Below are 26603 nucleotides of genomic sequence, written 5' to 3' on the forward strand. Positions count from 1 at the left end.
AAAACTTCAAAATAGAATATGACAGGAGAGAATGGGAATATATCGAGGCCAGACAGGAATAGAACATAATAGAACAGTCCTAAAACTAATAGAATATAATAATCCAGGAAATAATAAAATATGACAGAACAGTATAAAATAGGAGAGAAGGGCAGGGAATAGATCTACCAAGACATGAAAGAACAGAATAAAATACAAAATAAATTGTTAGAATATTACAGGGAATAGATCTAGACCATAATAAACTAATAAGGAAAGAATAAAATAGTATATGACAAAAAAATAATTGAATATGCCACAATAGAATAGACAGAAATATATCTAGACTGGGCAGGAAAAACAGAATAGAATAGAAAAGTCCAAAAACTGATAAATAGAATAGAATATGAGTAGAACAAAAGAGAGGGGAATATATCAAGGCAAGACAGGAAGGAATAGATGAGAATATAATAATCCTAAAAAGAAAATACTAGATTCCAGGAAAGAATAAAATATGACAGAACATAAAAAAAATAAGAGAAAGGGGAAGGGAATACTTCTATACCAGACATGAAAGAACAGAATAAAATATAACAGAAAGCAATAGAATATGACAGAATAGGAAGGAATAGTTCTAATAATGTAGACCATAATAAATTAATAAGGAAAAATAGAATAGAAAAAATAATAGAATAAAATAGAATATGACAGAAAATAATAGAATATGCCACAGTAGAATAGAATTAAATATATCTAGACCAGACAGGAAATAATAGAATAGAACCTAAAACCTTCACAATGGAATAGAATAGGAATTAAAAAGGAATTAATAGAATATGGCAGAATATAACAGATTAGCCCTATCCTAAAAACTGAAAAATAGAATAGAATATGAGAGGAAAGAATAGAATATGACACAATAGAAGAAAGGAGAAGGGAACAGATAGGCCAGACGGGAAATAATAGAATAGAATAGTCCTAAAACGAATAGAATATGATATGATAGGAATTAATACAATATTGTAGAATAGAATGGAGCAGAATAGAATAGCCCTGCCCTGCCCTAAAAAGTACAAAAGGGAATGGAATAGAATAGAATAGAATAGAATAGAATAGAATAGAATAGAAAATGACACAATAGAAGAAAAGAGAAGGAAATATATCTAGGCCAGACAGGAAAGAATAGAATAGAATAGAATAGAATAGAATAGAATAGAATAGAATAGAATAGAATAGAATAGAATAGAATAGAATAGAAAATGACACAATAGAAGAAAAGAGAAGGAAATATATCTAGGCCAGACAGGAAAGAATAGAATAGAATAGAATAGAATAGAATAGAATAGAATAGAATAGAATCTTTTTTAAGCGAGCTATAAGTGTAGTAGAATTCATGTAAAATAAAATGTAGACTACTCATATAAAATGTATTGTAACTGTCATAAGGCTTTACCGCGCCCTCTAGTGGTGTAAGGTTCGATTATAACCTTCGTGTTAGTTATTTTATTTTATTTTATTTAAATACATTTTTCAAATACCTCGTGTTATTCAGGTAGCCTATCAGTTGTATAGGGCCTACTTAATAAAGTCAGAGGCGACTTGCACATTTTGAATAATGTGAAATAATCACAGATGTATAAAGACCTGCAGATAAATAGCACAAATCCTTGCAGTAATACTGCATAGGCTCAAAGAGAGGTTTACATCTAGGGATGAATAAGTATCCTATTAAAAGGAACAGGACGGTCCCATCTTGAGTATAGTACAGTTGTTTTACTCTCATTGGCTGGCCATTTACTGTAAAAGATGCTTCAGACGCACATTTCCTCCACAGCGGCTGTGTTTCAAAAACTACACACCGCGTTTTGGGGTTTATTAGCGCGTTCCGAGTCAGCTGACGCCTACAGCGACTATGACGCACAATATGCGGTCTAGGTAGGCAGCTCACTGGTGTTTGAGACACGGCCAATGTGGCACGAGCATATGAACGCGTAATCCACGCAATGATCTTGAGTTGAGTGTTCAAGAGACCTTTGAAATTCTGCATCTCTGGACGGAAAGGACAGAATAAACCGCTGCTTTAAAATCTGAGGTACGAGCACGCGACATGTTTATTTCTCATCATATAGCTGGGATGTTAAATGTGCAGACTAGAGTATAAATGTTCAAATGACTGATGTGTAGTCATGTTTGTTGTTGTTTGATGTAGCCTATGATGGATGTATGTATTAATATTTTGCCGTAGTCGATTATGATCATCAGTAGAGGTTGTACATCATCGGTCACTTGTCCTTATACACGCACAGAGTCGAAGAGATCTCTAGAGGACAAAAAAAAAAAACGATTTTTAAATAAAATGTGTCGTTTTGTTTGGCCATGTACAGCTGTAACCTTCAACAGAATCTTGACTTCAGACAGACCTTAAATATGAATGTTCTCTGTATAGGCCTGTACGCATTAGGCTACTATTCATGACTCGAGTCATGCAATTAAAACAAATTGATTCAATTAAATGTCCGAGATATATAAACGCTTGTTTGATTTATTGGCGAATTACATTTACTTGTGCCCTACAAGCGTCACGAAATAACAGCAAACAGAGTAAATAAATAAAGAAAGGAAAACAGCAACTGTCTCAATGCTGGCACTAAAAGTCGCGCCCCCTAACAGCTGCGCGTCCCCGCGCGCGTTTCCCTGTCTAAAGCAACAGGAAACCACTGCTTCCTTTAAGGATAACCTCAGTCCTGCAGGTTCTTTCTGGGGAGCACTTCTTATTTGTCATTGGTTGTCCAAATTAATGTAATATGCAATGTAATGATGATAATAATAATTATTATTATTAGGCTAATATTGGTGTATAGACCTGTTTTTACAAGTGGGAAATTACCAGTGTTTGAGTAATACCAGACGCTCTGATTCATATTTGTAGAAATATAGAAGGATTGCCTGCACACAAAAACAAAACAAAGGAGCAATTTTCTGTCACATTTCCTCATGATCACACAGTCTGAATTGACAGCATTGATGGTGGCAGTGAAAAGGCTTTCTCATCATCAGAGAAACGTCTGTAAGATGTAAGAGTCACGTTAAGAGATTCTTCAGTTCCTGATGGCAGATTCCCTGCTGTTTTTTCCTGTTGCTAAATAAGCATTTATTTCATATTCCCCATGATGGTCGAGAGACTGTAGACAGATGAAGATGTGTAGTGATGCTGTATAATGAAACACTGAAGCAGGCTGATCGTCTGTTGGATATTATAAATCCAGTTAGACAGCGGATGACCTCCCCTTCCTGCACTGTTTCATTTAGATCCACTTTGCATGGAAAGTCAATTCTGAAGAGAAATAACATTTTTATCTAGTCCAATTCTTTTCTATTCTGCCTGGTCTAGATGTATCCCATTCTTTTCTATTCTTTCTTGTCATATTCTGTTCTATTCTGGTCTGGTCTGTTCCCTTTTGCACTTTTTAGGACAGGACAGGGCAGAGCTATTCTATTCCGCTCTATTCTATTCTACTCTACCATATTGTATAAATTCCTATCATATTCTATTCGTTTTAGGACTATTCTATTATTCTATTCTTTCCTTTCCTGTCATATTCTATTCTATTCTATTCTGTTCTATTCCCTTTTGTACTTTTTAGGGCAGGGCAGGGCTATTCTATTCCGCTCTATTCTACCATATTGTATTAATTCCTATCATATTCTATTCGTTTTAGGACTATTCTATTCTATTATTCTATTCTATTCTTTCCTGTCTGGTCCCCTCTCCTTCCCTCTATTGTGTCATATTCTATTCTATTCTATTCTATTCTATTCTATTTTTTAGGGTTGGGCTAATTTGTCATATTCTGCCATTTTCTATCAATTCCTTCCCTATTCTATTCCATTGTGAAGTTTTTAGGTCTATTCTGTTATTTCCTGTCTGGTCTAGGTCTATTTCATTCTATTCTGTTGTGGCATATTCAATTATTTTCTGTCATATTCTATTTTATTCTTTCCTTATTCATTTATCATGGTCTAGATCTATTCCCTTCTGTGAAATTCTATTAATTTCAGTCATATTTTATTCTTTCATGGATTATTCTATTAGTTTTAGGACCGTTCTATTCCTTTCTGTCCTCGAGATATTCCCTTCTCTTTTCTTATATTGTGTCACATTCTATTCTTTCCTGTCATATACTATCCTATTTTGATAATTTTAGGACTATTCTATTCTTTCCTGTCCAGCCTAGATCTATTTCATTCTATTCTATTATGGCATATTCTATTCTTTTTATTATTATTTCCTTATTTATTTATTATGGTCTAGATCTATTCTTTTCTATTCTGTAATATTCTATACATTTCTGTCTTATTTTATTCTATTCTTCCATGTCTGGTCTTCTATCCTGTCCTAAAACTGCAAAATGGGCTGTAATACTTTGTGTGAAAATATATATGTTGAATAGCGTTGTGATAAGACACTTTCCTGCCACTGACGGTGTCCTCCTGTCATTCAGTTTGCAGTGAAGTGATTCACTAAGAGAAGGTTTAATCAATGGGACACTAATCTGATTGAACAAATCCAGCAGTCAGTCTCTCTGCTGGTCTGATCTTCACAGGATTGTTGACTGAACTCTAGTCAAGACAATCCAGAGCTCTGCTAAACCCCCAGGCTTATGACCTGGATAGCTCTACATGCAGAATAAACCGAAGCCTAAAGAAATATGGCTGCCCAGAGCACGTGCGGCACATCAGTAGTGACGGGGAGGAGTTAGGAAGGGCTTGTTTTCTGGGACGTGATGTGCAGCATGGCCATTGTTCAAACAAGAAAGATCTTCAACAGGAGGGCTTCCTCAGGCTGTTTATGCCAGAAACACAAGCTCCCCAGATCCTCGGCCCGTCACACCGCGCTCCCAGTGGAGCCGGAAGGCCTCGCCAAGGTAATGGATCCTGTATCCATCAGCGCTGTGGAGAATTCTCTTCAGACGGAGCAGAGCGTTGCCCTGGTGACGCAACTGACTCGTCTGATTGGGCGTTGGCTGCTCTTGGTCTGCTGAGATAAGTGCTTTTCAGTTTGGGTGGAGAGAGAAGTGGGTGGGGTCTTCTAGACAGCGTGCAGAGAGAGAGAGAGAGAGAGAGAGACAATGTGGAATGGGAGAAGGATGACAGGAAGTCTGGATCTCTCAGCGTAGGATTTCCTCTTCATCACAGAGCTGGAGCTGAGGTGGAATCCTGGTGTGTATTGTGGCTTGTTTTGCCTCTGAAATTACCCTTTCCTTTCAGACTAATTATGGTTGGTTCTGCGATCCCTTCCTTAATTTATTTTCTTACATTTTTTATGAAGCTATGGATTTTTGGTGCTTGGTCCTGTGCAGTTTGACCTAAATATGCAATATATGTATATATATCATTTCTTTTGAAGTTTTTTCATACCATAAACTTATCACTGGTTTCTTCTGTTTACTTTGGTAAAAACAAAACCGAATTATTACTTATATTCAAGTCCAGATTAAAATTCGGATCATTTCCTTTTAAAATTCAATTTTTTATATCTATCTAGGCCTATATATATTTATATATTGTATGATTTTAACCCTCAAACACTGATGCACATGCTTGGAAGTGTGTTGTGATGATGCTAGAAGGTGGTCTTTTTGCCTCTATATGGGTGTTGGAAGAGTTCTGATCATTTTCTTAATCAGTATTTTTGTCTTGTCTTCCAGTAAAAATATTTAAACATCTTTAAAACAAGAGAAATTTAAAGGGATAGTTCACCCAAAAAAATGTACATTTTGTCATAATTTACTCACCCGCAAGTAAACCTGTAATAGTTTCTCTCACAAAAGAAGATATTTTGAAGAATGTTGGTAACCAGGAAAAAACAATGGAAGTCAATGGGGTCCATCAACTGTTTGATTATCAACATTCTTCAAAATATCTTCTTTTGTGTTCAGCAGAAGAAAGAAACTCATACAGGTTTGGAACAATTTGAGAGTGAGTAAATGGCAGTTTACATTTTTGGGTGAACTATCCCTTTAACAATTGTGTCAGATGTTTAGTTTTCAGAGACAAATGCTGATTAAGAATAAGAATCATATTACTCTTGCATGCTAAACCTCTCGGATGAGAGACAAGGGCATTCTCTGGATCTCGTAAGTGCACTGGCTTCCTTATCAACACAAGCTGGTTTCAGTAATGCTTGAAGCAGGCCCATTAACACCGGTCTGACACACTATGCTGTCTTTTACAGAGTAGTGTTAGTAATGGTATATCATTTAAGCTTTTCTGTGGTTGATCAGCGTACTTTGTAGTAGTACAGTATACTATTTTATCCCGTGTTGCATAAAAGCAACTAAGTTTGCTTATGTATTTTTTGTAATGTTTGATGATGTATTTTTGTAGGCCAAAACCAGAAAACAAGTTTGCATTTTTGGAACACAAGCCCAAGATGTGTTCACGTTTTACTCTACGATATAAAATACCTAATAATACCTCCTTGTGATTGTTTTAAAAAGCTTTTACTTGTCTTGCAGTTGCTGACGAGTGGATAAATGGGAGTACAGAGGTTGTCGGAACATTAAATGTCATCAGGACGAACAGATAAACTCATAAACATAAGTCTGCTTTCACAGACTCACTGTGTTTATAACCATGCTCTTGCAAACTATTATAACTCAGACTTTTCAGTGTTTTTAAAGAAAGAAAGAGTTGTCGGAAGCTTAGCAATGGTGACCTTGTCATGTGACTGTGGTGTAGTTAGTTTATAATAACCCATGTTTAGCTTTTACGCTTCAAAATTCATAAGTTGTGTTCATTTGTGAACAAAATGTGCAAGAATCAAGCTTTTATTTTCTAATGCGAAAGCCGATGGAAATCCTATTAAGCTTTTGTCGAGGGAACCGGTGTGATGCTAACTTCCGGGTTGGCCTACAAAAATACGTCATCCCAGCACCACTATTATTTCTGTATGCTATTAAAGTGTGCTTTTTATTAAGATAAAGTTGGTTAATGCGTTTGACATTGTCTCTGACTTCCTCTAATAAGATCAATATTGTATTACTAGTGGCCATTATGACTATTTAACAAAAGATGGCAGATAGTTTTGCCGAAGTAGAACTTCACTGTGAAAGAAAATCTCAAAAGAATCGACTTCTAAGGTGATGTGTGCTATCTAGCAGTATCCTGAAGTTCACAGCACAAAAACACATGACATCTCCACACAGTAGGTAACTGGTTAGTGCTGTTTAAGTGCTAAATTGTCTTCTCGGCATGTGAATCAGCACTAAATCAAACTTTATTTGAGCCAGATTGAACTTGAATTACAGGGAGCTTGATGCACATGGGTCCCTTCGTCTCAGATGACAGGCCATTTACATTGTGCTCAGAGTGATCAATCACGTCTTCAGCACACACACACACACACACCGTCCTTCACGCCAGAGTAAACCTGACTCGAGCCGATCGCTAACCCTACTAACCAGCAGAGACAGATGCGTATGGCTGAGGAAAGGAAGCAACAGTGATGTTTGGTGCTACAATAGATTTCTCTCACTGATTTTTCACTGAAAAGAAATCTATATTTTTGGCTTTAGAGTAAATAAAAAAGGGAAGGTTTAATATGTTGTTTAAGGGTGTCTTAAAACTGCCAAGGAAACTTGTCTGGATTACCAAAAAGCAAATGAAAATGGGTAACACTTTACAATAAGGTCCCATTAGTTGACATTGGTTAATGCATGCTAACAATAACTGGCGATGTGCAATACATTTGTACCATTATTTATTGTTCTTTGTTCATGTTAGTTCAGGTCCAACTTTTGATTTCAGTAATCTGTTAGTAAATGTTGAAATGAACATTAATTGAGATTAATAAATGTTTTAGAAGTGTTTTCATTCATGTTAACTTTATGATTAATTACTGTAAACTAATGAAACCTTATTGTAAAGTGTTATCAAAAAATGTGGTTAAATCTAGACAGAATTGGCATATTAGAATAAATTATATATAATTTATTTTTTTAATATGAAATTTAATTATAGTATTTTAATATTTTTATAATTATTTGATTTTATAATTTAAAATTCTATGTACTGAGAAGTTGGGTGGTCACATAATGTCACATTGCCCATTTGCCCGTAAATGCATTTCCCTTGACATTTTTGTGTTTTTTTCCCCTGAAGCAACACATGAGCAGTCAAAACAAACCGGAACGAAAAAGCTCTAGCTTTACCCCGAGTGAACTCCATCCAATCAAAAAGCTGTTTTTGCAAATAGAGTATCTTTGTCAGCTATTTTAATGCAAGGAAATGGATTCAAAACGCCTTGAGGCTTGTACCCTGCGTGTTACTTGCTCTTGTCATAAAATATTCAAGGCTCGTCCTTATATGAAATTGAAATTACTGTTAAAACTAATTAGCACATTTACGACTGCCAACCCGAAACCATCTGTACTCAGTATAATTCTCTGCTGTTTTCCGATGCTGGAACCTGATAAATTCTGTGGACAATTCTCTGCTCAAGGTGAAATTGGGTGAGCAATCTTGATGTCACTTCCCCTCCCCCACACTAACAGGATGTCTCTGCGTCTAATGAATTAATGTCTCATTTCATAAAGACATTAGTCCACTGATCCTCTTAGTGGAGATCAGACGGTTGGTGTAACTGCTTTCTTCATATTTAGTAATACTGACAGCAGCCTTTAAAGGCAATTCTTCCAATAATTGGGCAAAAAGAGTACCACCCCCATCTCATCCTATTGGTTGATCCAGTGTTGCTGTGTTAGGCAGTTTGGGATGAAGGAAAATGTTAAAAGTGTCAGAATCAGTGTTATCACTGTTAACTAAACTATTAAAGATTGTTTTTGTTAATTGAAATAAAATAAAATAGAAATATTAGATGAAAAACTTACATTAGAGCTGTTGCCTTGGCAAGTTCTAAAATTACTAAAACTGAAATAGATATAAATGAAAGCGAAATAGAATAGAAATATTGGATGAAAAACTTAAATTAGAACTGTTGTCCTGGCAACTTACTGAAATAAAATGAAGTACTAAAATGATTAAAACCCAAGTAAAAAAAAATAGATATAAAATAGAAATATTGGATTAAAAAAAACATTAAAACTATGGCCTTGGCAACTAACTGAAATAAAATGAGCTTAAATACTAAAATTAATAAAACTGAAATAGATATAAATTAAAGCTAAATAGAAATATTAGATAAAACTTACATTAGAACTGTTGCCTTGGCAACTAACCGGAATAAAATGAGTTGAAGTACTAAAATTACTAAAACTGATATAAATTGAAGCTAAACTGAAATAAAATAGAAATATTGGATGAAACTTACATTAGAACTGTTGCCTTGGCAACTAACTGAAATAAAATGAGTTGAAGTACTAAAATTACTAAAACTGAAATGAAATAGATATAAGTGAATGTTAAATATAAATTTATTTTTATTTTTTTTTGGATGGCGTTTCTCTGTAAGAGGTTTATTTTCACTGATAGTGTACAAACAGAAGCACATTTATAACTAAATTTTACACCAGGTGACTGAATTGAAGAGCATGAGCGCCAGAACCACACCGGAAGTTTACAGGGCTCCACTTTATAGAGCAGCAGCTCCAGAAATTATCTCAATGAGCTCCTTGGTGATGACGGCCTGGTGGGTTCGGTTGAAGGTCAGGGTCAGCTTTTCAATAATATCAGAAGCATTCTTGCTGGCGTTGTCCATAGCGGTCATCCTGGCGCTCTGTTCACTGGTGGTGGACTCCTTCATCCCGTAGTAAATTATGTTGACCAGAGAAAACTCCTAATAGTTCCTCAGCACATCAGCATCAATGTCATCATAGATACCCATGTTCTCTGAGCTTGCAACAGTGTCAACGGAATACAGAGGCTTCTCATCTGTCTTGTATGAAATCACAGACCTGAATCTGTTAAATACAATGGTTCCCTGGTCAAACTCATAACCAGAGTCCAGCAGCTCTGTGGCAATGATGGAAGCATCCACAAAAGTGGGAGGCCTGCGGCCCACCTCCTTGCAGTTGATCAGGATGTGTTTGCCATGGGTCCTGTAGAGCAGACCTCTGAGTTTGTCACCCACATTGACAACCATGACCTCTTTGCCGGCACCAGTGAGCTTGGCGATCTCACTCTTTCAGATTTCAGATCCTGGGACAGGAGTAACAATCAACGGTCAGTTGGTCGGGTCTAAGAAGATGAAGAACAACAAAATGAACACATATTTCGGCACCATCTCCATATACTCTAAAACAGACGGTGTGCAGGTTATAGTAAGGACCAACAGAATCGACCTGATGGAAGACAGGAACAATCACTCCTTCTCTTGGGGAGTCACAACTGAACTGATACTTAACAGGATGAAGGTCACCATAGTAAAGGAGCAACATGTTACTGTGATGATTGATGGGAGGATTTCAGTGATGGTGCTTTTGCATCGGGTGTGGAAGAAGCATCCTGTGCAGGTCGACTTCCTGGGCATTTACATGTCCAACGACAACAAATACTCTGCAAAGGTTCATGGTCTCATTGGCCAGTTTGCACAGGAACCAGAGGTGAAGGTCTACGGTGTGCATGAAGGAGCAGACCCAAAGAAGAAAGAGGCTATGATGGAAGTGAAAGGCAACAAACTAGCTGTTACCAGGGGCTGGCAGAAGGACTACAGACGTGACAAGAAACGAGGTTCAGATGTCTACTGCTGGTTTGTCCATAACAATGGGAAAGGCTTAATTGATGGGAGTTACACCAGCTATATCCTCCCTCGGCTGGACAGCTTCCTGAACGCTCTCTGAGAGCACGGGTGTGCCTTACGCTAGTTGCTAAGAGAGAACAAGACAAGAGATGGCCTCCGTGTCTTTATATTGACCATTCAGGATCAAAACTCGCTTACCTGAGACCGAAAGAGAGATCAGATTGAGAACAGGTTTGGAAAACATGAAGGCTCCTCCTGTCTGCGGATTGTCTCCGGATCACGATCGATCCACTGGATGTACCAGCCTTTGGGGGTCTCATCCACTTTGCAAAAACCTGGACACAGAATCTGAATGAGACATCTAACACTGCCGTTCAAGTTTGGGGTCAAAAGAACTGGCGGCTCCGACCGACCTTCAGTGAAGTGAACATGTTCGCCAGGACCAGCGCGGCAGTGTTCCTCCCACAATGTGGGCAGGTCAGGAATATGACTACCTTGAAGGACATCACCCTGCGATTGAAGTCCATCAAGAACATCCAGAAGATCACCAAGTCCATGAAGATGGTGGCAGCCGCAAAGTATGCCAGAGCTGAGAGATCCCTGAGGCCTGCCCGGGTCTATGGCACCGGGTCTATGGCACTCTATGAGAAGGCTGAGATCAAGGCTCCAGAAGAAAAGAATAAGCACTTGATCATCGGCGTCTCATCTGACCGTGGTCTTAATATAAATATTTGATAAAACTTTCATTAGAACCGTTGCCTTGGCAACTAACTGAAATAAAATGAGTTGAAGTACTAAAATTACTAAAACTGAAATAGAAATAAATGAAAGCTAAATAGAAATAAAAATTAAATAGAAATATTAGATTCAAATTTTACATTAAAACTGTTGCCTTGGCAACTAACCTATATAAAATACTAAAATGACTAAAACTGAAATAGATTTAAGTGAAAGCTAAATAGAAATATAAAAAAAAAATTAAATGACAAAAGCGCATAACAAGAATACTAAAACCTAAGACGAAAACTGACAATATAAATATAAAAGATAATTAAAATATGAATTAATACTATAATAGTATCTATAAATAATACTAAAATAGCACTGCACAGAATCTCAGTGTTTTACACATTTCAGGGGGGTCAGCTTACATATATTTATTAAATATTTGTGTATTGAACTGAGCTTGGAGAAAAATGTTTTAACTGAGGAATTATACCTTTCTAAACAGACTCTTAGAAGAAAAGCTTCTATGTAGAACCTTAAAGGTTTCTGTCAGGCGCTTCATATAGAACCTTTTCCCATCATGGGATCATTTTATGAATTTAGTATTAATTCATTTTTAATTAAATGTTATGACTTAAACAGCTCGTAATCATACTTGATCACTAGGGGGGAAATTAAATAACCCATTAAACATGAAAGTATTATGCAATCATTTAAGACATTTCTCCATATAGAGGGTCCTTTAAAATTGAGTCAAGATCCCTAGGGTTCTAGGGTTCTTTTTTTTTTTAAGACTGCAGATTCCTAAAACAGATGCATCTCTGAATACAGTGCAGAAGCTACGTGTGGAATAACCTTGTTATCCAAATATCTTGTGGTGGGTGATGAAATGAAATGTGTGATATGAGTGGGCGTGTTGAACACCCTCAGTGGGAGGATCAGCTCAGACTGATTTTCAGGAATGCTCCGGTGATAGAGTCTGCTAATGTGAGGCTAATGGGCTGTTTCATCCAGAAACCATTTTAATGAACTCATCTGAATTTCACAATGTTGTTTTGGAGCAGACTGTATTCATCTTTCTAAAATTGTGATTTATTTTAAATCAAAACTCATAGCAGAATATCAAGACCAACTCTCTATTTCCAATTTAATGTGTACTGTATGCTTTCGGAAGTATTGGAAATGCCTTGTAAAATATTGTTTTCCACTAAAAATATCTAAATATACAAGATTTGAAGGTTTTAAAAGTTTTCTTTGAGAAGCAATCAATACTAAGACTTGATTTAAAGGAGTAGTTCACTTTAAAATGAAAATTAGCCCATGATTTACTCATCCTCAAGTCATCCTAAGTGTATATGACATTCTTCTTTCAGACGAATACAATCGGAGTTATATTAAAAAATGTCCTGGCTCTTCCAAGCTTTATAATGGCAGTGAATGGCTGTTTCTGTTTTGAAGTCCAGAAAAGTGCATCTATCCATCATAAAAGTGCATCCATCCATCTATCCATCCATCAAAAGTGCATCTATCCATCATAAAAGTGCCTCCATCCATCATAAATGTACATCTATCCATCCATCAAAAGTGCATTCATCCATCCATCATAAAAAGTGCATCCATCCATCATAAAAGTGCATCCATCCATCATAAAAGTACATCTATCCATCCACCCATCATAAAAGTGCATCTATCCATCATAAAAGTGCATCCATCCATCATAAAAGTGCCTCTATCTATCATAAAAGTGCATCCATCCATCATAAAAGTACATCTATCCATCCATCATAAAAGTGCATCTATCCATCATAAAAGTGCATCCATCCATCATAAAAGTGCATTCATCCATCATAAAAGTGCATCCATCCATCATAAAAGTGCCTCTATCTATCATAAAAGTGCCTCTATCCATCATAAAAGTACATCTATCCATCCATCATAAAAGTGCATCTATCCATCATAAAAGTGCATCCATCCATCATAAAAGTACATCTATCCATCCATCATAAAAGTGCATTCATCCATCATAAAAGTGCCTCTATCCATCATAAAAGTGCATTCATCCATCATAAAAGTGCCTCTATCCATCATAAAAGTGCCTCATAAAAGTGCATCTATCCATCATAAAAGTACATCTATCCATCCATCATAAAAGTGCATCTATCCATCATAAAAGTGCATCCATCCATCATAAAAGTGCATCTATCATCATAAAAGTACATCTATCCATCCATCATAAAAGTGCCTCTATCCATCATAAAAGTGCCTCTCTCCATCATAAAAGTACATCTATCCATCCATCATAAAAGTGCATCCATCCATCCATCATAAAAGTGCCTCTATCCATCATAAAAGTACATCTATCCATCCATCATAAAAGTGCATCTATCCATCATAAAAGTGCATCCATCCATCATAAAAGTGCCTCCATCCATCATAAAAGTGCATCTATCCATCCATCATAAAAGTGCATCTATCATCATAAAAGTGCATCTATCCATCCATCATAAAAGTGCATCCATCCATCATAAAAGTGCCTCTATCCATCATAAAAGTGCATCTATCCATCCATCATAAAAGTGCATCTATCATCATAAAAGTACATCTATCCATCCATCATAAAAGTGCTTCTATCCATCATAAAAGTGCATCTATCATCATAAAAGTGCATCCATCCATCATAAAAGTGCCTCTATCCATCATAAAAGTGCATCCATCTATCATAAAAGTGCCTCTGTAGCGTAAATATCAGCAGTACATCATATTACTCGCATAAGTTGCGCTTTAGACTTAAGTCAAATCCGTATGTTCGTTTGGCCGGAAGCTAGTTATTTTACTTTATAAAGTTTTAAAAATGAATATTTTCCTTTCACAAACTCATCGCTTCGCTTCAGAAGGCCTTTATTAACCCCCCGGAGCCATATGGAGTTTTATATATTTCACAAATATTGAAATATTTCACAATATTCACTGTACTTTTTAATCAAATAAATGCAGCCTTAGTAAGAATACTTATTTTAAGAAAACTTACAATAGTAATAATTCTTTAACTTCTAATAAAGAAAAATAAACATAATTCAAGCAATATATTATTACTGGAAATTGGTATAACAATCAAAATATCCAGGTAACAAATAAGTTAGTTCTATAAGATAACCTGACTTGTTTGTATTTTAAATTCACGTTTGGTCTTTTTATGGTTTATTGCAGATCTGTGTATCTGGAAGAACAAAGAAGGGAGTTTTATAGTTGTCCTCAGTCATGCAGAAGGTAAAGTATGTTGAATTAATTTCATCTTGCTGCCGTGAATCATTGATCTCCAAACACTAGGGTTTCTGAAATATTTATATAGCTTTTTATTGTTTTATTCTCATATGTGTATACTAATCAATAGTCTCATATGTGTATACTAATCTATATTATATTTCTGTCAAAGTAAGCCCATTAAAGCATGATCATATCTGCACTGGGGGTTTTTCCCTTAGTGAGAATGGAAAGGGGGCGTGGCCGAGTGACAGACATAATCAGTTTGATTGATGGTATTAGATATAGGTCTTATTTCTCATTAACAACATGTCATTGGATAAGAGATAAGAGCAGTTAAATTATGACCTCTGACCTTTCTGATCTGCTCCACCGCTGCAGGCAGGGACGGCCCCGTCTTCCCGGGGTCCAAGTGCTCCTGGATCCCCAGCCACCTCTATTGTGGTAAGTAAAACTAGCCTGGACGCTCAATAGCTTTCAGTTTCGCAGATAACACATTCCGTTCTGTTATCTGCCATAAAGCACATGCTCAATATCCCGGTTCCTAGGAACCCCACGAGGCATCTCCGAGGACAACCGCTTCTTTCACGCCAAACTGAACTCAGCCTCTTTCTGTTTAACTCCCCAAAGGCACGGATGGACAATCAGGTCATTGGATATAAGGACTTGGCCGCCATTCCCAAAGACAAAGCCATTCTTGAGGTGGAACGGCCAGATCTGATGGTGTACGAGCCGCATTTTAATATCTCAGCCCTGGATCGGATGGGTCTCTCCAGAAGCAGAGAGGTCAGAAAAGAACCAGTGTCTCTTTAAATCAAGTCTTTGTTTCATTGTGTCGTTTGAGAAGGGTTATTGTACGTTTTACGGCTTCCACTTAAAGTAGAATCAATATATGTGTTTTGGCAAACAGGAAGCTGAATATAATGATGAGATATAATGTTATTAGTTGAGTTTTGTTATGCGTGTTAAATGATTTGTGTGTGTAAAAGTGGCATTTGAATGTCAGGCCTTGAAGACGAAGCATGTACTGTATGTGTGTGTTCTGTTTTCTCTCCTCGTCTTCTACAGAGATCAATGTCGCCTCACTCTATCTCGCCCCCTCCTTCCCCTGAGGTGAGACACCAGGACGGCCGCTAGTCACTGATCACTAGCTTTAACTAGCGCGTTTATCTCCCTGCACACTTCACATGTGATTGCTTTACTGAGACACTCAATTAATGACGCTGCCATTTTAAATTACATTCAGTTTCAGTTCTGTACTTTAATTATGCTTGCTAGCGTGAATATGACACAGTGTACTTTAATTTCATTTAATTCACATTAAAGACATCCACTTATTTTCCATATTATATTTAATTTTTATTTTTTATTTTATTTTTAAATAGTATTGAATTTTAGCATTATCCATTTATTGGTTATTGACCAGAACATGAAAATAATTTTTGTATCATTATCGGACAAAATTTCAAAATTATTTCATTTTTATTCATTATAATTAATAATATTAATATGATTATTATATTGTAATATTGTAATATTTTTTTAAATAATGAATAATGAATTATTAACATTATTAATCATAATAATTAAAATGAAGTCTTTATTCACTGAATAACATTATTAATTTGTATTAATTACTATATAATACTATAGTATTATAATATTGTTGTAATATTTCATATAAATATGAATTAATAATATTATTATAATTTAATGTAATGACTTTAATTCACATATATTTCAGTGCAGACATATGACCTAATCATTATTTAGCTAATATCAAAAGAATTATCCACGTATTATCCATATTATATTTCATTTGAGTTTTTTGTGTTTTTTTTATTTACTAAAATACTATTGAATTTTAATATTGGGCACTTATAATAATTAGCACCATATTGTAATCAGCTAGAATATGAATGTCATGAATTTTAACATGATTTCATATTTATTTATTTATTTATTAAAATAATACTAAGCATTATCATATAATGTTGTATTGTAATATTTTAAATATTGTTTGTGAATATTAATTAAATATATTAATTAACATTGTTATTTATAATAATTAAAATGTAGTCTTTCTCCACTGATTAATATTAGTAATTTGTATTATAATTAATACTGCTTTTCATAAAATATTGTAGTATTATAATATTCTTGTAATATTAACAATTAAAATTATCGATTATTATTGATGCTTTAATTTAATGTCTTTAATTCACATTATTGTGGTGCAGTCATAGAAACATCATTCAACAAATCATTATTTAGCAAATATCAAAATAATTATCCAAGTATTATCCATATATTTAATTTTAGTTTAATTTTATCTTATAAAATGTATTGAATAATAATAATTTAATGTATTGATTTTATATCGGTCACTCACTGAAAATAATTAGCATATTGGTGTCAGCCAGAATTGTAATATTGTGCACTGCTATTTAATTAAGTTTTTTAATTAAAAACTTACTCTAGAACATTGAACAGTGGAATCAAACAGCATTCTATGCTTCTGACTTCCGTTAGCATATTTTACTGTAAGGCATGAGTTTGCTGTGTCATATTATTGATGCAGGCAGTGAAATATGATGGTCTGGCTTCTGTTAACATGCTGAGTGCTTAAATTGTGTCCACTCTTAACGTCGGGATTGAAACATGAAGTTATGTTACCATAAGCCAGTGCTTCATTATTAGCATTTCAGAATAATAGAAGGTATATGCAATTCCCCTGTTTCTTCAGATATTTGCCTCAAAAGAGTCAAAGGAGTGGCCAGAGCAGGGGTCTCCAGGAGGGTCCAACATGGGCTCCACGGTGCACCTCCGCAAAATCAGCCCTGCCTCCAAAGGCCCCATGCAGCACTTCCACAGGCCAGGTGCTTCGTTCATCAGAGGGTTTTCATAGCACAATGTTTCATAATCATTAAAATGTGTTGTAACTGTACATCCATTCATGTTTCAGACGGTGGCATCAACATCTATAAGAAACCACCAATTTACAAACACGGTATTTGTTCATTTATAATGTTTGTTATAAATCATAGATTATTGGTTTTCCAAGGTGTAAGGACAGATTCACTGGTAACATCCTGATGTTTATCTTCTCCCTGCCCTCAGAAAGAGAGACTGGAATGTCTCATAATAAACAGGATGTCATCATTGAGTCCTCCAAGTTCCCAGCAGCCCAACCACCTGATCCCAACCAACCTTCAAAGATAGAGACCGAGTACTGGCCCTGTCCACCCTCTCTAGCTTCTATGGGTAAATGCTCACCAGCTTTCATATTTCTGTGGCATTGGACAGTAGCCCCGCCCACAATGACATTTTATTGGTCTCCCGCTCCACACCACTGAAGGTAAAATGTGGCATTTTCTGTTATTGCACCTTTAGAGAAGCATGCAGACTTACAGAAACTAGTTAACTTTTTAGCATTTATTTATGCATTTAAAATTTGGAGTCTGTAACTCAATCGCTCTAGCACCATCGACTGTCCAAATTTGCACTAATAACTTTTGAACCGTAAGGGCTAGAAACAACATTTTTTCCTCTTATTCCTTGGTTCAAGACGATTCGATTGCATCCTATGACACAATGTTTGTCTGATTTTCATCAAAAGTGGCTCACGTCATCTTCAGACCATGCTGGCAAAAAGTTATTTAAAACTCTTTTGATAGACCAAAACGTTCTCGAATAACGTGCGAACGAATTTGACGAAGAGCACATCAAAATAGATGTATTATTGCTATATTGCTGCAATGCTTTAGCGTATTCTTCAGACCAAAGATGGTATATGTCATCACAAGCATGACCTGAGGCTACCTACAGCGTTTTGGCACAGCGCCACCTACTGGTCAGGAGATATGAAAAATGGCGATTGAAAAAATTGAAATTTTTGCATATAATTTCTGACTGGTTTGCCCAAAAACTGGTCTCCTTTAATTCAGTGCAACATACCGAGTCGAATTATACCCAATTTTCCCACGCCGGACATTTTGAATTTGGTCATAAATTTATAAACTTAATGCTGTAAACTTTGTGTTGTGCCTGATTAGTAAGTGTATGTTGATTGGTTGAATGCATGCAAAACACTGGCACCCGTCATTTTTAAAAAGCCATATAAACACACAGTTTATAGCCTATATATTTACTCCGCAAACATGAAAAACAGCGAGAGATGGACCAACGTCGAAGTCCAGGCACTTCTCAGACTTTACGCTAAGGAGTAAATCCAATGCTACTTTGAAGGGACCAAGCGAAACATGATTATGTATTTCTGCTCAGCTAGCGGCATTGGGCATCACCCACATGACACACGATATAATACTTTTTTTGTATACGTTTACTTTGTTTAATAGTTCTATCTAATAACGTATAAGAAATGACTATTAACCACGCAAGTGAAGGCTTACGTCACTTCAAAGATCCAACTGCCGGTGCGAATGCGACAAGGAAAATGATCCTGGGGGAACATTTAGTTCTCGGGGGACTCCCCTGGTCTCTAGTTCCTATAACTACCCGGTGCGAAAGCCCCTTCATTGGTACAGGGCGATACACTTTTTTACAGCGTCTGTCAATTCCTCATAGAGATCGAGTGGAGAAAGAAAGCAGCCGAGCAGGGAAAACCAATGGAGGACGATGAGTTTGAGGACCTGACTGAAGATGCAAAGAGACTCCAGGAACAGGAACTTCAGAAGGTGAAAGCAGCTTCTGTCTGGAGCAGGACTCACTGCCCCATATCAATAACTCCTGTTCAGATTAATATCCCTCACTGTCTGTCTGTCAGTCTAGAATAAATCAGACGCTGGGCTGGAATATTTTCTCTAAGGCTGGATGATTAAGTGTTTTGTTTTCAGGCCATTAAATGGAAGTGAGTGCTGGAAGGATATGCACACACAACTTGAGGCCAGCGTTTAATGGAGCGCTCTAATCATGACTGGGCTGTTTGTTTTTCAGATACAGTCCAACTTGGGCAAATTGATCCTGAAGGAGGAAATAGAGAAATCAGGGCTCATCCGCAGAAAAACACGTTCCTTGCCAGATGGGACAAACATACATTTGGGTATGTGACGTCTGTTTTAGTCTTAGTGCTCTTCAACATAGTGAAGTGCTTGAGTATTTACACTCTTAAAAGTAAAGGTTCTTTATTGGCAGCTGTGGTTTCAAGAAGAAACTTTAACATCCATGGAACCTTTCCATTGCACAAAATATTATTTATAGTGGGAAAAAGTTATTTAGATTGTTAGAATATACTTTACACTAAGAAAGGTTCTGTGGAGAACCAAAAATGGTTCTTCTATGGCATCACTGCCTCAACCAGCAAGTCACAGAGGACACCCAGTGTTCAAATGATGAAATACGTTTGTGTGAATAGAAAGTCTATAGAGACATGTCTATTGTGCTTTTAATGAAATGTTTCATTTACATTCATTGCAGGATCATCAGCCATTGCTACTAAATCCGCCTCTTTACCTCCTTGCAGTCGAACAGGCCTCACAAGGGTAAGGGATATTCATCTTTAAAGGGGTCGTTTTATACATTTTAATCATAATATGTTCCTCCCCTGAGTTTGCCTATAGATTTTTCATGTGACCCTTTTAAAGATGTGCCAATCATGTGGCAAACATGTCAACTGTTGTTTAAGATGTTCCTGTAGTCCTTTAGTGTCTCTAGTGTGTGTAACTGTTTGTCTCTCTGCATACAGCTGCAGTCTGCAGACTTTACTTCCACAGACAACGGAAAAGTAAAAACAGGTAAAGTCAGAAAACGTTAGTGTACACAAGCAAGATTCTCATCGTGCATTAAAGTTCCATTATAAATGATATTAACAGAATAATACATTTGAGTAAGATTTTGAATCGAAATGCACATGAATATGAACAAATATTTGATACATCTCCCTTTTGATTTAATGATTTTAAAGCTTTTTGGACCTAAATGTATTTTTCTGAATATTTCCTAAATTATTCTGTGTTTTTTTAACTCATTCTAATCTTTTTTTTCTTTATATGTTCCTCAGGTGTACAGGTAAGATGGCTTTGTTTATTTGATTTAACAAGCATGGCGTTTGGGTTTTATGACCTGGAAACCACATCCTGTTCCTGCTACTAATGTATCTTTACCCTGACATTAGCCTACACTCCTTTCTCATGGCTTCTGACTCATGTGATCACCACATACTGTTTGCATACTTAAAGAGGTCCTATTATGCCCTTTTACAAGGTCTTGGTTTTGTTTTTGGGGTGTACTAGAATATGTTTTCATGCTTGATTGTTCAAAAAACATTATTTTTCACACATTTTACATTATTACAACACCTCTCTCCCCAGTCTGGCCCGAACGCGTCGCTTAGTTCCGGTTTCGATAAAGCCCCTCCTTCCGAAATACGCTATGATTGGTTAGCTTGCCCAGTTCACATTTCAGCAAACATTTTAGTATATCTTCTCAAGGGACAATACTATAGAAATGAAATTTGACTTTGAGCTTTAACGATGCAACATTACACACTAACTATTGTTGAAAAAGTGGAAAAGCATAACAGGACCCCTTTAATAATGAGTCAAAAGATGCTGGTTCATTATTATGGATGTAATGAAACCCTCCTCTCTAAATGTACCTGTCTCATATTGATCTCCTTTGTCCTGGGGGGCATTTTTCTCGGGCTGGGGTGGTGGTGTCTTCATAGAATGGCGATTCACAGAGTGGGAGAATGGACAGAGGAAACTCTCTTCCTAGTATTCTGGAACAGAAGGTGAGGCAGATCTTAAGAGACCCTCCAAAGTTTTCATGCTCTGCTTCTCTCTTCTAACCCCATGCCATACATTCACTCACTCACATCCATGTTGCTTCTAAGCCTTGCATCCATTGAATGCAGAATTCAATATGGCAGCATCACTGAAGGCAACAGTGAACTGAAAACTTTGGAGGCTGAATGTGCAGTAAACATTCTCCCTAGAGCAAACCTTTTGGAAGCTTTTGGCCTGTTTTCTGTGTCCAATGAATCAAACAGGATGAGTATTGAATATAATGGTCCCAAAACATAATAAAATCTCACCTCTCCCTTCAGATATATCCATATGAAATGCTGGTTGTGACCCACAGAGGGCGCAGTAAGCTTCCTCCAGGTGTGGACAGAACCAGATTAGAGGTAAGTCACAGATGAGCACTAACATTAGTAAAAAATTAGTCAGTTTGAGGTCCTTGAAAGGTGAAGTGTGTAAAACCTATCAGCTCAAAAGAAAAATAATATTAATAAAACAATATTCATAATAAATAATTATTTAAGTATTATTATTACTAGTTATTATTATATTATGTTTTCCAAACACTTCTACAATAGATAAATAATATTTTTAAAATACATTTTTATTATTTTCAAATTGTTCATTTATTATTATTTCTACTTTTCCCAAACACTCCTACGCCAAATAAATAAATAAATACATTTTAATAAAATAAATACATTTTCAATAAACTATTATTATTATTGTGTTCCAAACACTCCTATGACAAATAAATAAATAAATAAATACATTTTAATAAAATAAATACTGTTTTCAATAAACTATTATTATTATTATTATTATTGTGTTCCAAACAATTCCTACGACAAATAAATAAATAAATACATTTTAATAAAATAAATACTGTTTTCAATAAACTATTATTATTATTATTATTATTGTGTTCCAAACACTCCTACGACAAATAAATAAATAAATACATAATATTTTTTTAAATGCCTTTAAATATTTTCAAATTGTCAATTATTATTATCAACTATTATTATTATTGTGTTCCAAACACTCCTATGACAAATAAATAAATAAGTAAATGCATAATATTTTTTAAAATGCATTTAAATATTTTCAATTGTTACAATAAAAATAATACATTTTAATAAAATAAATACTGTTTTCAATAAATTATTATTATTATTATTATTATTATTATTATTATAATTATTGTTTCCCAAACACCACTACGACAAATAAATAATATTTTTTACATTGTTCATTTATTATTATTATTGTTCATTATTGTTATTTTTTTATTTATTTTTTATTATTATTATTTTCCCAAACACTCCTACACAAATATATTTATTTTTAAATACATTTTTATATTTTCATATTGTTTGTTATTATTATTACTACTACATTTTTCCAAACACTCCTACCACAATAAAATATATATATATTTTCATAAAATAAAAAATATACATTTTTCTTAATATTATTATTATTATTATTAATATGTTTTTCTAAACACTCCTACTACAAATAATAAATGTCAATAAAATAAATAAATATAAGAAATAACTTTTACTTACTATTATTTGTATTTTTTTTAAATGTTTTAATTAAAAATGACACACTTTTTCTTTTCTAAACAAATATTATGATTATGGTATCCATATTGGGTGAATTTTTTTCATATAATATTGATTGCAATATTTGAAGTTAAGTTGTAGGGTTTTGTCTCGGACTGCACGTCTACTGTAAAGTGGCTGATTTTTATCTTGTCTTTAATAGAGGCATCTGTCTCCAGAAGACTTCCAGAGCTTATTTGGAATGCCCATCACAGAATTTGATCGTCTGTCACTATGGAAACGGAATGACCTGAAGAAGAAAGTGTCCCTTTTCTAACATTTGGACATTTGGACACGGACATTAAAAACACTCTCCCTCCAGAGACGCTAGTAATAACCACTCTAATCTAATACGGATGCTATGCAGAAATTTCAAGATAAGCAAGGAAGATGACGCAACATTACCAGACGTTATTTCAATCACATATACAGGCAGTCTTTCTATATGTCTCTGGAGTACATAATTAAGACAGGGATGAAGATTCACACATCCCCTACAGTCGCTCCATATCTGAAAACTCGGATTATTAGTGATGGAATATCGATTTCATAAACCGCTCTAGCCCTTTCTTTACGCCTTATGTCTATTTCAAAATCTTAAAGTGCCCAGAGAAGTTTATAATAATAGGCCTATATATTTACACAAAGTTTAAATTGTAAACCATCACTTTTTTTCAACTGTGTTCACTGATATTACACTATAAACTTAATTTATTGTATCCCAAACATGTATGGCACTGTACATATATCATGTTATTTTTATCTATTCGTGATGTTGATTCAGTTCAGCTTTAACAATCACTAAAATTCCTTTTTCATTCATTAAAAAAATGCATGGACACGGAGTCTACATAAATTATTTATTTATAGTTTTACTGATAAAAGGCACTGCGATATATGACTCCTATTTGTGCTATTAGCAACAGTGTTAAACTGTGGACTAATTTGAAATATCTAAGCTCAGGCTTTGCTGGAAAGCTCTGGCTTTTGGTTCTCGTACACTGTTGGTGCTTCATGCAGTAGGTTGTAATTACTGAACAACACTAGACGATCTTTGTTCCACACGAAGCCACTAGCAAACCATTTACTTCGATTTCTAATGTCTGTTGTCGATGCATACATACGGTTTTTCACTGCCGTTAGTAGTTCTTCTCCACTGCGGTCTTTTAAAATGGCATAGGTGTTATCAAGTCATGCACTGCACACTTAATGGAGACTGTCTAACGATTATGTGTCTGGTCATAGTTGTGTCTCATTACCGTTTTTCTGTAACAACACGGTGTTATGTTGAAAAAAATAAAAGCTTCATGTTAGATTTTGTCAAGAAACATTTGTAAGGTAAAATTATATTCAATGAAAAACCATGCCGCATTATAATAATCTCCTAACTGTGCGCACTTGTATTGTCTTGTTAAATAGAAAATGTTGACAACAGTTGTTCTGCTTCGTATTCTTTTTTTCTTTTCTTTTTTGTGGAAACTGATATTTTTTCATAGAAAGTAAGCATTTATTTTAAATTAAAAAAAAATTGTAACAATGTAAATGTTATACTGTCACTTCTGATCAATTGAATGTCCTTGCAGAATTAAATTAATTGTTTCTTTGAAAATCTTACCCTAAAACTTAAAAAAAGAAAGATTTTCACTGTACATTATACGTTACTTCATACTTTTAACTTACTTTTAAAAATATTTAACATTTTTATTTATTATATTTTATATTATAAACATGCTTTTTATATTTTTTATTTTTATCTTACTATGTTATTTTTACATTTACAATCTATATGATAAGATAACTTATAACTGGCCTTTAGTGTTGTAGAAATGTTTAAACTATAACCATTTTATAGTGATGGAAAAAGGAACTGTCGGTGTACAAAGTATTCACTGATTTTAAGCAACAAATGTGGACACCACACTATTAATCAGTTTAAACTATTTAGTACATAACATTATGACACTTTAATGTAGTTCCATTAACATAATGACCTGCTTATTTAGAGAATAACAGGCACTGGAAAAGTGAACAATGAAAAGTGTTTCCTATTTCCTGTCTAGTCTGATTCATATAGCCTAACTGAACACAAGGTGTCAGCAGTGTTCAATACGTCGGGACTACTGTATTGTCTATTCTGAGACTCTCTTCCTATAAGCTACTTGCATAATAAATATAGTTTTATACTATATACAGGGTTCAATTGAAAACAAATGCCCCCAAAAATGAGAAAAATAAAACACAAGATAAGTGTTATATCAGGGTGTTAAACGTCAAACTAACTTCGTTAGAAGTTTACTTCTACTTACTATATCCGTTCCCTCCTGCACCCCCCTCATTAACTTGTCCACAATATGGAGCTCAATTGTATTCGTAGGAGCGCTGCTGCAGATCTCCATTGTGTGATTGGAGAGGCAACCCCTCAGGTGGCCCATCAGGTCTTTAGACTTTGCTGCAATACCTTTCACTTTCTGGCGGTCTAAATGGTCTTCTGGCTGTTTCACTCCCACGATAGAATGACTGGAGACAGGTCACGTGACCGCCTGTGAGTCAGACCAAGACAAAGGATAAACCGCAGGGAAGCCAAGTGCATTGAAAAAAAAGTGCTTTTCTTTACCCGGTTCCGAGACTGCAGCTGGTCCAGTAGTGAGTCCGTTTTACCCAGTGCTCGGTGCTCCATTGTGCTTAGTGGCCCTGAACACGGTTATCTGCTATGTATTTTCCATTCCTTTCATGTCTCTAAGCTTTAAGACATGAATGACAATTAGGTCTAATAAAACTTTGTATGTGAGGGCGCAGCGAATGTCAAAACATGCAAAGATATCAGAAGTAAAGCCTAATAATAATCCCCCATAAAGTAGCATAAATTAACCACTTTTAAGTCTCACCCCTTCGACTTTGATCCCATTTTAATTAAATGCACGTGCATGTTAGGTGCTGTATGTAACTTTTTCACTCTACTAAAGCATAAACATACCATATGTTTGCATATATTGAGGAAACATGCTAAGTTCACATACTCGTTTCTCTGAAAAACACTTCTACAGCCAGTTATTTTACTTTGAAATGTGTGTTTCCAGGCTGGAATGTTTGTTTTTGTTTTGGTCTGCCAATTTGCCAATTTTCATTGTCAATCGCGCTTGTTCCTGTTGTGTGTGCTCAAACTGGCAACCCGTGTAAGCGCCGTCCAGGCTGAGGAGCACGTGGCGGGAGAAACGACGATCTCCGATATTTTGAATTGGACTGCAGTACCTATTTCGACCACTAGTTGTCATTCTTACAGACTGCACTTTTAATTACTCAAAACACAGCGCGCTAGTCAAGCAGATACAAAATGTAAATGTAATTTATTTTGAATGCATGTTTTTATTTGCTACAGAATTCTAAAACTATAAAGTATAAAATGATCTGCTCATTATTTGTGCGACTAATAGCCTATAAGTAGTAAGCATGGCTTTGTGTTGTTTTACACAGAAATTCATTCTGCTCACGTTTTGTAAATGAAGCCGGTTGAGTGTTGAAACACTTTGAAATATCATCATCTATCATCATCTCATTTCGAAGTTTTTA

At 35.3% G+C, this 26603-nt stretch overlaps 1 protein-coding gene and 1 pseudogene across 4 annotated transcripts; one reads left to right on the forward strand and one right to left on the reverse strand.

Moving 5' to 3' along the window:
- The first annotated feature begins 1787 nt into the window (after positions 1–1787).
- On the forward strand, positions 1788–24470 carry dmtn (dematin actin binding protein). 3 transcript variants are annotated; one of them, XM_084104005.1, is made up of 15 exons: positions 1788–2071; positions 14612–14671; positions 15047–15109; positions 15296–15451; positions 15734–15778; positions 17412–17544; positions 17631–17675; positions 17786–17929; positions 19253–19362; positions 19622–19727; positions 20102–20166; positions 20370–20423; positions 21351–21416; positions 21732–21812; positions 23200–24470. In XM_084104005.1, the coding sequence occupies exons 2-15, from the start codon at positions 14663–14665 to the stop codon at positions 23311–23313; spliced, it is 1191 nt and encodes a 396-aa protein (XP_083960131.1). In that variant the 5' UTR covers positions 1788–2071; positions 14612–14662; the 3' UTR covers positions 23314–24470. The 3 variants fall into 3 exon arrangements, 2 of the variants coding, with proteins under 2 accessions (XP_083960131.1, XP_083960130.1); XR_014604616.1 differs by lacking the exon at positions 1788–2071 and adding an exon at positions 5048–5199 and having other exon boundaries at positions 20370–20418; positions 20685–21416; XM_084104004.1 differs by lacking the exon at positions 1788–2071 and adding an exon at positions 5048–5199.
- On the reverse strand, positions 9435–10149 carry LOC311076107 (ATP synthase subunit gamma, mitochondrial-like; annotated as a pseudogene). Its single transcript has one exon. The product of its transcript is annotated as an ATP synthase subunit gamma, mitochondrial-like (transcript).
- Positions 24471–26603: the final 2133 nt, after the last annotated feature.

This window comes from Abramis brama (genome assembly GCF_963993115.1).
Source record: "Abramis brama genome assembly, chromosome: 25".
NCBI classification, from domain to species: domain Eukaryota; kingdom Metazoa; phylum Chordata; class Actinopteri; order Cypriniformes; family Leuciscidae; genus Abramis; species Abramis brama.

What these genes read in the sequence shown, in the direction of transcription:
- dmtn (XM_084104005.1), top strand. An exon ending in GTCTCTCCAGAAGCAGAGAG is followed by an intron (nt 15,452 to 15,733) that starts GTCAGAAAAGAA and finishes CGTCTTCTACAG; the next exon opens with AGATCAATGTCGCCTCACTC. An exon ending in TGGGACAAACATACATTTGG is followed by an intron (nt 19,728 to 20,101) that starts GTATGTGACGTC and finishes CATTCATTGCAG; the next exon opens with GATCATCAGCCATTGCTACT.